The 13,856-nt window shown below is 36.7% G+C and overlaps 1 protein-coding gene across 1 annotated transcript in view; it reads left to right on the top strand.

The window, feature by feature from the left end:
* The window catches only part of ST8SIA4 (ST8 alpha-N-acetyl-neuraminide alpha-2,8-sialyltransferase 4), a 45,616-nt gene extending 32,968 nt beyond the window's left edge, over positions 1–12,648 (top strand). Inside the window, exon 5 of the mRNA XM_039705694.1 lies at positions 11,685–12,648. Within this exon, the coding sequence (XP_039561628.1) occupies positions 11,685–11,967 (283 nt within the window). The 3' untranslated portion in view covers positions 11,968–12,648. The remainder of the gene's footprint in view (positions 1–11,684) is intronic.
* The last annotated feature ends 1,208 nt before the right edge of the window (positions 12,649–13,856 follow it).

The following is a 13,856-nucleotide window of genomic DNA, read 5'->3' as shown; positions in this document are numbered from 1 at the left end:
AAGGGAATTACTTTAATTTCTAACTTCTAAAGCAATATTTCCATATTGCTTAAAATACAGAAATGTTAAGTATTAGTCACTTAATGTTTGTGAAACTGCCAAAACAGCTTATTGATGTCTTCTAGTATGTATTTAGTGGAAGCAAGTGTCATAATTTGCATTTTTGTATCATGTCTTCAGGGAAGTAGTCAAAGAAAATGGACTTAGCAAACGTTTTTGCTAGAACTTGCTTTTTCATTTCACATTTATTTGTACTTAATTGCCTACCTCTGGGATACAGGGGACTTTCCAAAGAAAATGAGTAATCATTTACTTTTGTAAGTAAATAGGACCTGTAAATGAATCTGAGATACGGCCATACCAAAAATAAGTGCAGCCCTTGGTTTCAGAAATTTTGGAGGCTCACAAGGTGGGGGGTTTGGTTTCCTTTTTTTTTTTTTTTTTTTTCCATTTTGATATAAGTGTGGGCACACCCACTAGCAGTATTGGCAGAGGGGAAGTAAATGGGTGCTTCACAGTCATACTGAAACCAACAGGTGGCACAGCTTGTGCTTGTATCAATTATTCAGTCTCAAGTGAAATGTAACACACAGATGGGCTAATGAGTTCATAGAAAGATTCATGTGTGGCACAAACTTTGCAGGTGAGGCCTTGCCTTTTTCACCTTTTAGTCTATAATGGACAGAGCATTGAAACACAATAGGAAAAAAGGTGGTTTACATAGCTGTCAATGACAAGAAGGTTTCAGAAAATAATCTCAGTGTTATCTTCTTTTAGAAAGCTAACAGTCATTTAAAAATCACTAAAGAGAAGTCCTGAGGTCTGATAAAGACAGTATCAACGAGAGAAGCCCTCCCTCCATGCTGCAGTGTGTTCTCCTCTCTAAAAGGCATCCACTGGAAGCTGTGTGAAACTCAGGGAGTGTAGCTGTGCTGTCAAAAAATGAGTGCCAGGCAGATAGGACACCTCAGCCTGCTGCAGGAGTACTTCTGCCTGCTGGCGCTAGAAACAAAATGTAGGATTGACCCATAGATTACTGGTGGCAATTGGAATTTCTGCTGCCTACAAGGGGTTTGTCGTGAGTTTCCAAAGAAGAGTTCATTTGCTGTAGTTTGTGGGTTTCCCCCAGGGATGTATCACAGTGGGAGCAGATTCTGAGGGATGATGCTAGCTGGCTCTGGAGTCTGTTAGAATATGAACTGGATGAATTCAGGAGAGTGAGAACAGGTTTCAGAGGATATGGATAGAGGAAGTTTTGGTTCATGAATATGTTAATGTCAGCTCTCTGAAGATGTTATTAGCAAACATCTTTTCCAAATTAATCTGTTAAAAGAACAGTAGGCTTCTCACAAGCAAGGATAATACATAAAGACTGGTGAAGAGTACAAAATTATGCCTCAGATCTCCTTGTGTTAACTCATGAGATTGCAGGCTATCATTGCTATTTTGGTAAAATCATCATTCTCTGAAGCAGAGGTGAAAGAGAACAGGAAATCTGTCTTTCTGGTTTTGTTTTCAAATTCTATAAACTTATTCATAATATGCAAAGCAAGTTCTGGGCACAGAATATCTGGGAAATGTGCCAGTGTGTAAACACATATTATTTCTATAGCATTGATGACTTAAAGTTGAGTAGCTTGAATGCAGACTGAAGATCTCACTTCAAATGACTGTAGGTTACATGGTTGATGGTAACCTAGTAAAGCCAATATGCTATGATAGCATTGTAAGTAACAGGAAGACAGCTCAGATTTTGTTTAAAGGCTTTAACCAGTAATGTGATAACTGTTTCCTTTTAAAATAATTCTAAATGCATTTACACAACCTTTTTTTTTTTCTTTTTCTAAATTTGCTTTGTTTTAATCTTTCAGTCTAATGAAGTGGGTATATGGTTTGGTTCAGGATTCCTTTTTTCTTTATTTGATATATAACAGCACTACTAAAGTGAAAAATAGTAGATACCTGCCTACTGTATGTGTCTTTAATGCAGTGCAGATTTAAAGTGTGTGAAACCCACATAAAGAAAATAAAGCATGTTGTACAATACAGAGGACATGTTTCTATTTTTTTTTTAATACTAGCCAACAATGGCAAAGTCTTTTGTCATTTTTCTCTATACTCATCTTGTATATAGTCAGAAGAGAAGATGATGCAGAAGGCTGTCAGATCAGAAAGCAAGCTAAAGACAGAAAATTTTGTGGAGTAAAAGCATCCATTAATCTTCTTCATTTTGACATTTCTCTTGGGAAGTTATTGCTTGTAAAATCCATAATGGGATCTGAAGCCTTACACATAGGTGTCATATTGTAGAAGTGACTAAAAACAGTTTTTTCCTTTGTGTATTGCATATCCTTGTGAAACAAGTTGATGGGCTTGGCAGAACTCCAGTCACATCCCATTGCATTTTAACGGGCATTTTGGTTGGTATTGTTTGCAATGAGTTAGAATTTAATAGGATGTGAACAGTGAGCATTCATTTATTCTTTAAAGACACTGGTCCTTTGGTGTGTGGATTCCTCTGTAATGTTCAAGTATGCTTTTCATATTTAATGGATTTTGTAAGGCAATCTGCCACTTTGAGTTCCACATGAAGTTGTGATGCAGCAAATTGCTTCTGTTCAAACACATTCTTCAGCACATGCTGGTACATGCTTCAGTGAATGTTTTTGACTGGTCAAAGGTTTTGTGTAACCTTTGGAGGTAAAGGAGTAACTTCTGCCTCCTCCATTTACTGAAGTAGTATGCTTCTATTTGTATGAAGCCTGCCTCTATCCAGCTTGGTTAATTCTCAGTTAGTTCATTCAGTGATGACCATGGGGTTTTTGATGATGTCTTGCTTCCGAGACAAATTTAAGAGAGGAGACACTGTAATGAGTTGTCTCCTCTAAAAGAGTTCCAACAATGTCCCTGCACCAGTATAAAATTAATACTAGATGAAAGTGGAGGAAAAACAAACAAACAAACAAACAAAAAAAAAAAACCAAACAAAAAAAACAACAAAACACCAAACCAAAAAAAACCACCACCAAACCCCAAGAGTTTCTTAACAACAAAATGCCTGCAATGCAAGGAAGAAAAAACAACACTGAACCATCAGAGCTCGTATTCCGCCTCACATTCACAGAGGAATGAAAACCCAAAAATGCCTGAAAAATGGGGGAAATATTGGAGAAATACTTCTTCCCAATACATGGTTCAAGGTAGCACCAACTCTCATTCTGATGGAAGTGGAGCTTCCACAGAGGAGTTCCAGCAGGAGACAAGACACCTGGTGGCTCTCTGGTATTGACCTCCTCTCCACAGCAGTCATGGCAGGCAAAAAACCTGGTCTGGAGCCTCTTGGTGTGCTTCCTCTTCCTTGGCTCCCTGAGGCTTGGGGCTGGAACAGGGCAGCCCTGCTCCCGCCAGTCCCACTCCATTTTCAGATCTGCAGCTGTTGAGTTCACCTCAAGGCAGATGAAAGATCTCTACTGCAGCTTCTTCAAGCCAGGGAAGGGAAAAGCTTTTTGCCTGCACCAACAAAACCAAGATGGCCAAGCACAACCAAACCTCATAGAGCCATGGAACAGATGCACAATGAGTCCTTGAAATTGTACACCAAAACCCCCGTAAGCTCCCCCCATCCCCAGCCCTGCACATACCCAGTCCTGGGCCTTAAAGGTACAGCAGTCATTTTTGGGCATAAAGCAGAGAATCATAGAATAGACTATCATCATAAATCATTCCAAGACAGAAAGTAAAATCAATAGCTTTTATATCTGATTAATCTGCTCTGGTTCATTTCACTGATCAAATTTAAGGTCCTGTAATGCATATTTTCTTTAATAATTTCTAAATAGGAGACTTCAGTTAAATAAAACTATTATTATTTTTTTGTTATTAAATCAAAACAGACCAGCTTTTCTTCTATGCAACTGAAGTTATGTAGAGCTTCAATATGTTTTATATGTATTTATATATACAGAACTTTAAGAACTTTAAAATGTCTAACAAGTAGCATAGCAATGAACATGTTGTTTTACTGTATCCATACCTGGTGTTAGACATTACTGACTTCAGCTGTCAGTTTGGCACAAGCTGAAAGCAGTTTATAACTGTTTATAGTCCAGTGAGCAAAAAGCATCCTGAACGTATTCTCAAATTTACAGGCTGCACTTATCAACATTACTTTCAGTATCAGTGCCATTAATGAAATGCTTTCAGATGAGGGCAGAGTATTCATCCTAGGATCATCTTTCTTTTGTAGCCCTACTTAAAACGGAGTTGTTTTCTTTCGCCTACATTTATAACTGTTTTGTTAGGATTGGGCCCAAAATGGAAATTCAACACAACTTTTCCTAGCAAGCTTTTTCTTTTTTTAGGGTAAAATTAACAGGTGATGTAAGTGATGATTTTTTTTTTAAATGGGCTTTCAAGAATACAGGCCTGTGGAATGGATGTTCTAGGCAACAGATAAATTATTTTGAAGTGATCAAAGGCAGAATTTAACAATTTAAGTGGGTCCTTCCATTATTATCTTCCTGATTCCCTACTATGCATAGCGGATGCTGCATTTTATTCCTATTCTTCATATATTAGATTTTTCTTCTGAACATGACTGTATTTGCATTGTTTTGAAAAGAGAGAAAATTAGTTAGACAGGATTGTTTTCTGTTACAGAAATATATTAATTGGCCATTAGCTTAAGAACAGATATTCACTCAGTAGGAAAGACTAGATCTAATGGTGAAAACTAGAATTAGGGCAAGTTACTCATTTTGATTGCAGCCCTCCAGTAATATTCTGATCAAATTTTCATAGCAAAAATGCTAATCAGTTATAATCTGTTGTAATGCCTTCATAAAATATGAAGAATTAATACTTTATATTATTAATTTTATGTCGTAAAATATTAAAAATTAATGTCTGTTTTTGAAATCCATATTTTATTAATTTAATCCGAAGTCACCTGTGTGTTTCAAAGCACTTAGCAATTTCCCTAGTCACTCTGGTAGACTGTTATAACTTTGCACTAAGGTTGCATAGTTCTTTTTTAGTCTACTGTCCTTAAACTGAATTTGTTATATCTTTGCTCCAACTGAAGATTTTTCCATGTTCTTAATTTGACATGGCTTTCCCCGAAAAGCGTTCACTAATACAGTTGAAGAATTTTATCCCATCAGTTGCACACTTTTTACAAACTGTACAGGGATTCTTGGCTGAACAAGGCCATGATATTCTCCTGCGGGAATTGGACAGCTCTGGCCTGCAGATTACAGAGTTACTCTGAAGACCACATACCGTCCTTGGAAGAAGACAGATCACGTACTGGCCTCAAATAGATACAACAAGGAAGAATGAGCATTGTGCCAAGATGAAGCCAAATGCCAAGCATATCATGGGAACTGCTAATTTGGCACACCCTAGCTAAAGATGCTATAGCATAACAACCAATCAGTAATTAACATGTATGTGTGAATATAGCTACTTAACCAATGAGCATTAAGCATTAGTGGCATGAGACAGTGTATAGAGAAGGATAAATACGCCAAAGTTGCTGAATAAAGTGGGACTACATTTAGCCACATTGGTTGTGAGTGTTGTTACTCAGCCGACTCTCCATGGGACCCTCCTCAACAAACCAAATTCCTCTTTCATTCCATTTGCCTATTTTTGGTATGGGAGAGAGATTTTTTTGGTGGTAATTTTTAATGGAATGTAAAAAATAATATAATTTTGTTATGCCTTCACCAATTCCCAGAAAAAGTCACAATGCTAGGACACATTTTGACAAAGCACAGAAGTTCAAGATTAGTATGAACATTTGATTTTACATACCCAGTGGCACTGGTTCTGTGTAACCAAGTTACTATGCAGAACATGGGTCAAATTCATTTCTTGGTACCTTTGCTGACCTAAGTTATTATCATGGTTTGCTAACCTAAGTTATTATCAAGGGACAGCTTCAATAGTCTTTGAGGCTTGAATAGCTACTCTAAGTATAATAAGTTTACTTTCAGGAAGGGAATAAGGCTGATAGAAAATAGGCTGTTTATTTATCATCTTGCCTGATCTCTGCCTATTAGAGTTAACCCTGTGGGTCAGGTGGGTTATACTCTTGGGTTCATATTTCTCAGTTTAACTCCAGAAATAGAAGATGTCACAGAGTGGGCTTGTGTTACTGTCATTCAGCTTGAGGATGGCTGCTGATAACAACCTTCCTAATGCCACAGACAAAACCTCTGCCAAGGAAATCCACTAGCCACATCCATCACAGCTGGTCTGAATGAACCTCTGGGTCCATAAAATTTTCCAGTTATAGGGAACAGCAGCCATGTACCACCTGTAGATGAAAAAGGAGCCCTAGAAAATGATGGAGAGCAAAGGAATTCTTTCTAGCAGTTGTTACCACTCACAGCCAAACTTTTTCTTCAGTGGAAGAGTCTACTTCTAAAACAGACCCAGCCGGAACATGAGTCAAAATATAAGCTTAGGCTATAAATGTCCTAAAACCTGAAAATATCTGTTTCCTGTGACTGCCTTCCAATGTTGCTGTTAGGAAATGCTGGAGCTTTTCTGTACACTACCATTTGGGGGATTTTACCTGACACTTTCTCCCATTTCAAGCTTATTTCTCCGACCTTTTTGTAAGTTTCTGTGTGTGTAATGGTGGTAGGTAATTCTATTTTACTGAGTAGAAAATCAGGTTTTTAAAACGAAAAAAATACTTTTGTGCCATTTTCAGTCTGATTATGAGTCATCTCTTTGCTTCATTGTTTCTGTTTAATCCAAACTAATACCAGTGCCCTTTCTAGAGAAGAAAAGAAGTAATATTTGCAACCTATACAAGAGGAAAAAAGGGCACTGATGTCCTCTGAAACCATTTGTAGCCCTATTTATTTAAAATGTAGTTGCATTCTTTTTACCTAGTTTTATAAGCTGGTTCTAATTCTTAGAGTTGGGCCCAGTGTGCTTTCTAGAATGGCAATCCCACGCAACTTTTCCATACAAGGTTTTTTTCTTTTGTCGCTGTGCTTCATAATTAGATGTAGGTAAATAGTTTATCTTCTGAGGTTTCATGCAGAAGGAATGAAGCAAAGGAAAAAGAAGGACTATAAAATTATGGCAAATAGTTGTTTAATATTGATATTCAACCTGATGTTTCTATTTCTTATTAGTTTATCAGATGCTCTCTCTTTTGTGTTTTATCGTTGCTACTGTATGTTGCTAAAGATATTGTATGTCACTTAGATTTGACTGTTTATGTACCATTTGAAAACATCTCCTATCTGACATTTCAAATCCTTGTAAAATCATGCATGCTTCTTGATCACCATTTTTACTTCTACCAGTCACACTGTTCAAATGTTCTCCAACATTTTTAAGGTTTTATCTTAGTCCTTAATATTTCCATATTTTTAAATGGTTCCATGGAACAAGATAAAAATGAAAATATACAAAATAATAAATAGTGGTTAGAACCATTAGAACTGTAAAGGGAATTTTAAAAAGCCCAAAGAGCTAGCAGTTTTCAACAAATGTGTAACAAAAAGTAGTTTACTTGATGCAGGTTCACTCTGTATTAATCAAAACCAGATTTATTTGAAATTACACACTGGCACGTTGACTTTCATTTTATAGTTGTGAAGGCAGTTCATTAATTTATAATGTCTCTGTGGGGAGTAAAAGAAAAATTGTTGCAGTCTTGCAACACTGCAAGTTTATCACTGGTGGATTCTAGTGTATGGCTACAAAATTATTTTAGAAAATGTTTTTTGAGTGATTAGGATTTCTTAACCTGAAGGAACCATTAACATGTCTTCATATGTATATGAGCTGGAAATATACACTCACAGCCCAGAAAGCCAATGGTGTCCGGGGCTGCATCAAAAGGAGCATGGCCAGCAAGTCAAGGGAGTGCATTCTGCACAATTTTGCTCTGCTGAGACCCCACCTGGAGTCTTGCATCTGGCTCTGGAGTCTTCAGCAGAAACAAGACAGGGACCTGCTGCAGTGGGTACAGAGCAGGGACACAAATTATCAGAGGGCTGAAGCATCGCCCTTCTGAGGAAGAGCAGGGAGAGATGGGCTTGCTGAGATGGAGAAGAGAACATTCCAGGGACACCTTACTGTGGCCCTCCAGTACTTGAAGGAAGTCTACAAGAAAGCTGGAGAGGGAGAGACTTTTTACCGATCTCTCCAAGACAGGAAACAGGACAGTGGTTTTGGTCTGAAAGAAGGTAGGTTTGGATTAGACAGAAGGCAGAAATTATTATCATGAGGGTGTTAAGACACTGGAACAAGTTGTTCAGGGAGGTTGTGGATGTTCCATCACTGGAATTACTCAAGGCCAGGTTGGATGGAACTTTGGATGGAACTTCACCTGGTCTGGTGAAGTATGTCCATGCCCAGAACAGGGGGAGAGGACTAACTGATCTTTAAAGGTCCCTCTCAACTGAATCAATTCTGTGATTCTCTAATTAATAGAATTCTATATTTTGCTCCATTATCTGCACAGTAGGCAGATATGTTATTGTACAAGTATGTCACAGAAATAAGATAACCATGGAATACCTCACTGGAAGATCTATCTCTTTCCGTTGTATTCCAGTAAGGAGCTGATCTGTCAGAAAGGAAAACCTTTTCTCCGGAAGTTTCGCTCTTGACTTTCTGAGCCTGTAAAATGTACTCTAGGTCTGTTTTGCTGCACCTTTGCTATGTGTCTGTGTGCAGATCTAGTGCAACTGAAATCTCAAATTATTTATAGATGACTTCTTCTAAAATTAAGCTATGTTTCACTCTTGAAAATGGTTTTGTGTGTGAGTTTAGAGAGCAATGTTTTTTAGCAGTGGCATATACTGTGCTAGAGTGTCAGTTGATGGCTTTGATGACTCTGAAGCAAGGGTAGTCGTTTCAGCTTCTATTCAATAGAAAACTAACCATATTTACTGGCAAGGGTCAGGTCTCTTTTTCATGTAAATGGATTCCTGAGGGCTGAAATAATTTTTAAAATATGTTGATGGATATTCTTGGCAAGTTTCATAGAAATATAAGTAAGTAGGCTTTACTTTCCCTTATTGTCCTGTAGTATGATGTATTCAGCTCAAAACAGAGAACTTTTCTAACTACTAAAGAGGCAGATCAGATCAGGACAGAATCTTGACTTTTTGGATAGAGCTCTGATGAAGTTTCAGCCCTTCATAAAGTGCATTATTCCTTTTAATGAAAAAGGTTTTCTGTGTCTGCTCTTTGAAAATATTGTACCCTGAAAACTTTCAAGTTGATCTTGTGCACTCAGCAGTGCTTTTGTGCTCGGTGTCACATTTTCTGTGTTGTTTTTCACACTTTAATTCTTTCACTTTAGATTCCTTTGCAACAATCTGCACAAAAAAAAAGTGTTAAGTAAAAAAGAAATAGTTGAACTTCTGGTGTATAATACCTTAGTATAACAAACAGGAGAGAATATATGTTTTTATGCTCTTAAATTGTAAGAGGGTCTTCATTGAATCTCACTCCTTCATTACATACTTATTTCTGGACAGAAATGCTTAAGTAAGATGTAGTTTCCTTTTCATATTTACCTGTTTACTGATTTAATTTTCTGCCACGAGCATCCTATTCCTGAAAGGTTGAAATTCAGCTGGAATGATAGTAGTGGTACCCTGTAGTACCGGATGCATCAATTTTGACTTCTGTTTGGCTTGAAACCCTCATATTAGATGGATGACTACATGAGATTAAAGTACCAACTTCTCAAGAGTTGGTACCAGTTTGTACCCACTACTGTTTGTACAAAAATTAAGTAATTAGCTTTTAAACTGTTCTGCTGTATCTGTGATATGAAGTGCTAAAAGTGTTCTGATTTCTTTCTCCAGCAACTTTTTCATAAATAAACTTATTTTCTAGAATGGAGTCTCTCCTTTGGTTTATCTTGTCTTAGAGTTGCAGTTTGTCAGAGTGAAAAGAAAACTGCTTAGCATGTTATGTCTAAAAAATGGTGTTTATGAAGACAATAAAAAATTTTATATTCATGTGTCATTTGTAGATGTACCCATTCCCAACTGCATTCACCCTTAAATATGCTTTTTACCATCCTGTTTTTACACCCAAGTGAAATTCTCCCTATGCTGGCTTTGGAGAAGCAGTTAGCTCAGAACTGTTTTCTGCTTGCAGGGTCCTTCAGTTTTCAAAAAATAAACTCAGTGTTATGCAAACAAACAAACAAAAAAAACCCCAACAACAACAACAAAAAAGCCAACAACAGAACAAAGAAAATCAAAGAACCCACCAAAAGTACCAAAGTAGCTTTCACATGCATACCTATCTATGATTCAAAGCTATGGTTTTGGCAAAGATTGAAACTGAAAAGGCTAGTTTCAATGGGATGGTTAATTTAACTGTTGCATATTATCTATTGCTTTTAACATACTTTAAACTTTGATTAAAGTCATAGTTTTGCTGTCCTATCTCATACTGGATGGTGGGACATTCCTCCTGCTACATCACAAATGCCATTATAGCACTCTGGATTTTAAGTTTCAGCCTCATTGAAATGCCATTTAAAACAAGGCTAACTCTGGTCTGGTGGGTTTATCTCACTTGACCTTCTGCCTAGACTGTGGTAGAAGCAATTCACAGCCTACAACTAGGAGTACAGTGGCATACTGCAATGGTTTCACATTTGTCTGGTCATGCTAAGTCATACTTATTTCCCTCACTTGTAGTCACACATTTCCACAGTCAGATCTCTACAGGTGTGTGCATGGTTGTTGTTTGTCTGTGGCAAAGGAATGACCAGGTTTAATAATCTAAGTGACCATTTTCATTTTCATAGAAAATACTTGTGTACTTTCTATTGAATCAGACACTGGGGGAAGTGTTTTACCAGCAGTAGCTGGCACTATTTTAATGATTTTAAAGGTTAAAGATGTAGAACAATGTTGGTGACAGACTTTGAGGGTAGTAACATGAGCTATATGCTGGAATCCAGTTAAGTTTTCATTTGTGTCTTTGAAAACTCTCTACTGCTTTTAAAGCCATAACCAAACTTCTTGGTACTGGCTCAGGAAAATTGTCTTGTAGTCTCAGTTGGACCAGTGAATGTTTGAGTACAAAACAAAACCTTTTAAAAATCGGTAGTGTAAGGTTTTGCTTATCTGGAGACTGCCTTTAACAACATGCAGTTTTATGTGTTTAATCACAAGGAAGTACATCTTTTATACTTCCTTTTTCTTTTACTGACTTCTGAAAGTTACATTCTTAACTTAGGTTTATAATTTCCATTTGCTTTCTATTTAGACAAGCAATTTGTGAAGTAACCACCAGACCAATCAAATATTCAGCATAGGGCTTGCTTGATAACATGAATACTGCAACAGGTCAGACTTTATAGCAAGGGGCTGTTCCCTGATCGGCTGAGGAGGTTGGTCTAGCTTCTGCAGACATGATATTATGTTGGAATTAAAGCCTGAAGTAAGTCTCTTAGTTGGCCAGGTTTTTTCTAGTGCTGTGCTAAGGTCCCCCTTAACCTCTTCTAGGAGGAATAAAGGTGCACCAGAACAGTATCATTGTGATCTCAGTTTAGAGAAAAGGAGACTTTCACTATTCATAGTGTAAAATGAATGCGTAGTAGATAAAATAAGTTCACACGATTTCTTCACATGAAGTTATATGAGTTTCTTAATGCACTTTTTCTTTCTTTGCAGCTATTGGCTGACAAACAAGGTTCACATTAAGCGACCCAGCACTGGTCTTCTCATGTATACACTTGCCACCAGATTTTGTGATGAAATTCACCTGTACGGATTTTGGCCATTCCCAAAGGATTTACATGGAAAACCAGTCAAGTATCACTATTATGATGATCTGAAGTATCGGTATTTTTCTAATGCCAGTCCTCATAGGATGCCATTAGAGTTTAAAACATTGTATGTGTTACATAATAGAGGAGCACTTAAATTAACAACAGGGAAATGCATACAGCAATAAAGCACAAGTATTGTACAATAAATACAGAATACACACCTCATCATAAAGATGTTATGAAATGGCAATGGGACCACAGTGGGGATTTGTTTCAATATCCACTGTGTCATTGGAAGAACATGTTATATCAGAAGTACATAACCAGCTATTATACCTGTAAAGTGTTAAGTCACTAAGCTATCTTGACTGCAAGGGTTCAAGTGCCACTTTCACTAAGAACAAAGCTTGAATGTATGCTCAGTAGCGTTTATAGGATGCAGTGACACACACATTCATCATGAATTAAAGAAGAAAAAGAGCCTGCCAATTTGCAGCTGTGGTCAGACAGCCCACACAAGAATACCTAGTGGATGGAATATTTACTTGAGTAAATAAATCAGGCTTTGGCAGAAAATATCACGATGGATTTGAGTAGAGAAAGTGAAGTCTGTAAGATGAAAAAAATCAGTAAATGCCTTTAGTCAGAGAACTGTTTCTGATATTGTATTATAACCTCAGCTTCTGTTGGTTTTTTTTGTTATTGCCGTTGGTTGGGTTTTGTTGCTATTAAGTTTTGGAGCCCTTAAAAGATTTCAAGGGTGTTATAAGTAAATTCATTTTTTATCTTACAGAACTGTCTTAAGGAAAAAAGATTTGTAAGCATGGGAGGGTGCAGTGGAACATAATATATTTTATCAAATGTTATTGTGTTGCATCCTGCTGTCACACAGTCCTTAACATCCCAATTGTTTTTCTAGCTACTGTTTTCAGTACCCATTACATGAAACCTCACAGATACCGTTTTAATCTGATTTATAAGTTTTTCTTTCCTGTAAATATTTGAAGACATACAAGAGGATGCCCTTGCTTTCAGTGCCAAAGATTACTATTGTACACATTTTTCCGTTATCTTGGAGAAATTGTGTGGATTTATGTTGCTTTGCTGCTTAAAGGAACATATTCTTTGTTATTTATTTTTAAGCATCTCAAATCAAAGCATCTTTGTAGAGTATCTCAAAGCCTCTTTTAGACTTCACATATAGAATTCTTCAGAAAAATCTGCAAGAGTAAAGAAATTACTTCATGCACTCAATTATATGTATGTGTGTATATATATCTATATATAGTTCTATTCTTGGTGGAAAGAAAAAGTCTAAAGAAACTCAGGTGACAGTGGAATTAAAGTGAAAAAAAACACCTAGCCAATTAGTGGACAAAAATATAGACCATACAGTTCTTTTAAACTTCTAATGCTGTTACATTATCTCTTTATTTAATATACCTCTTGTATAATCTAGATGTTCTGATGTGTAACTGACTGAAATAACACGTTGTCTCACAGTTGGTTTTTTGATCATCAGTCTTGTTTGTCAAAAAACTCAACAGTTCTTTCACTTCCTTCTTTCTAACAAAAGAAAACAAGAAATTACAGGAGCACAGGAGAGGGTGAAGTGTCAGTACAGCATACATTAAGAAACAAAACTTTTCATCCCATGATGTATTTTAGTGCTAAAGGAGCACATAAATAGGTAACATCATGGTTTCATATCATATGTTATTCTTGGCTAAGGAGTAGGCATGCCAGTATGATGTATGGATATTTTTCTTGTTATGTTTTCAGAGATACATTAGATCCTGGTCTCCAAATATGATATTCAGTCTATCTACTGAATTTTTAATTTGTTTGAGCAATTTTATATGTTTTACCACTCTCAAATATTTACTAGCTGAAAATGCTCTTTATTACCCATTTTCTTCTCTTAAGTTCATGTATCTCATCATGCATGATTGGAGATCTGGAATTATTGGCCGCTAAATCAGTGCCTTGCAGTCAAATATTACAGGAAGTAGAAAGTCAATTCTGTTATATGTAAGACACAGTAACATCTTTCCTTATTCACTAGACTCTTGTA

Source organism: Passer montanus, unplaced genomic scaffold (genome assembly GCF_014805655.1).
Source record: "Passer montanus isolate IOZ18808 unplaced genomic scaffold, ASM1480565v1 scaffold182, whole genome shotgun sequence".
Lineage (NCBI taxonomy): Eukaryota > Metazoa > Chordata > Aves > Passeriformes > Passeridae > Passer > Passer montanus.
This window is presented reverse-complemented; position numbering and strand designations above follow the sequence as displayed.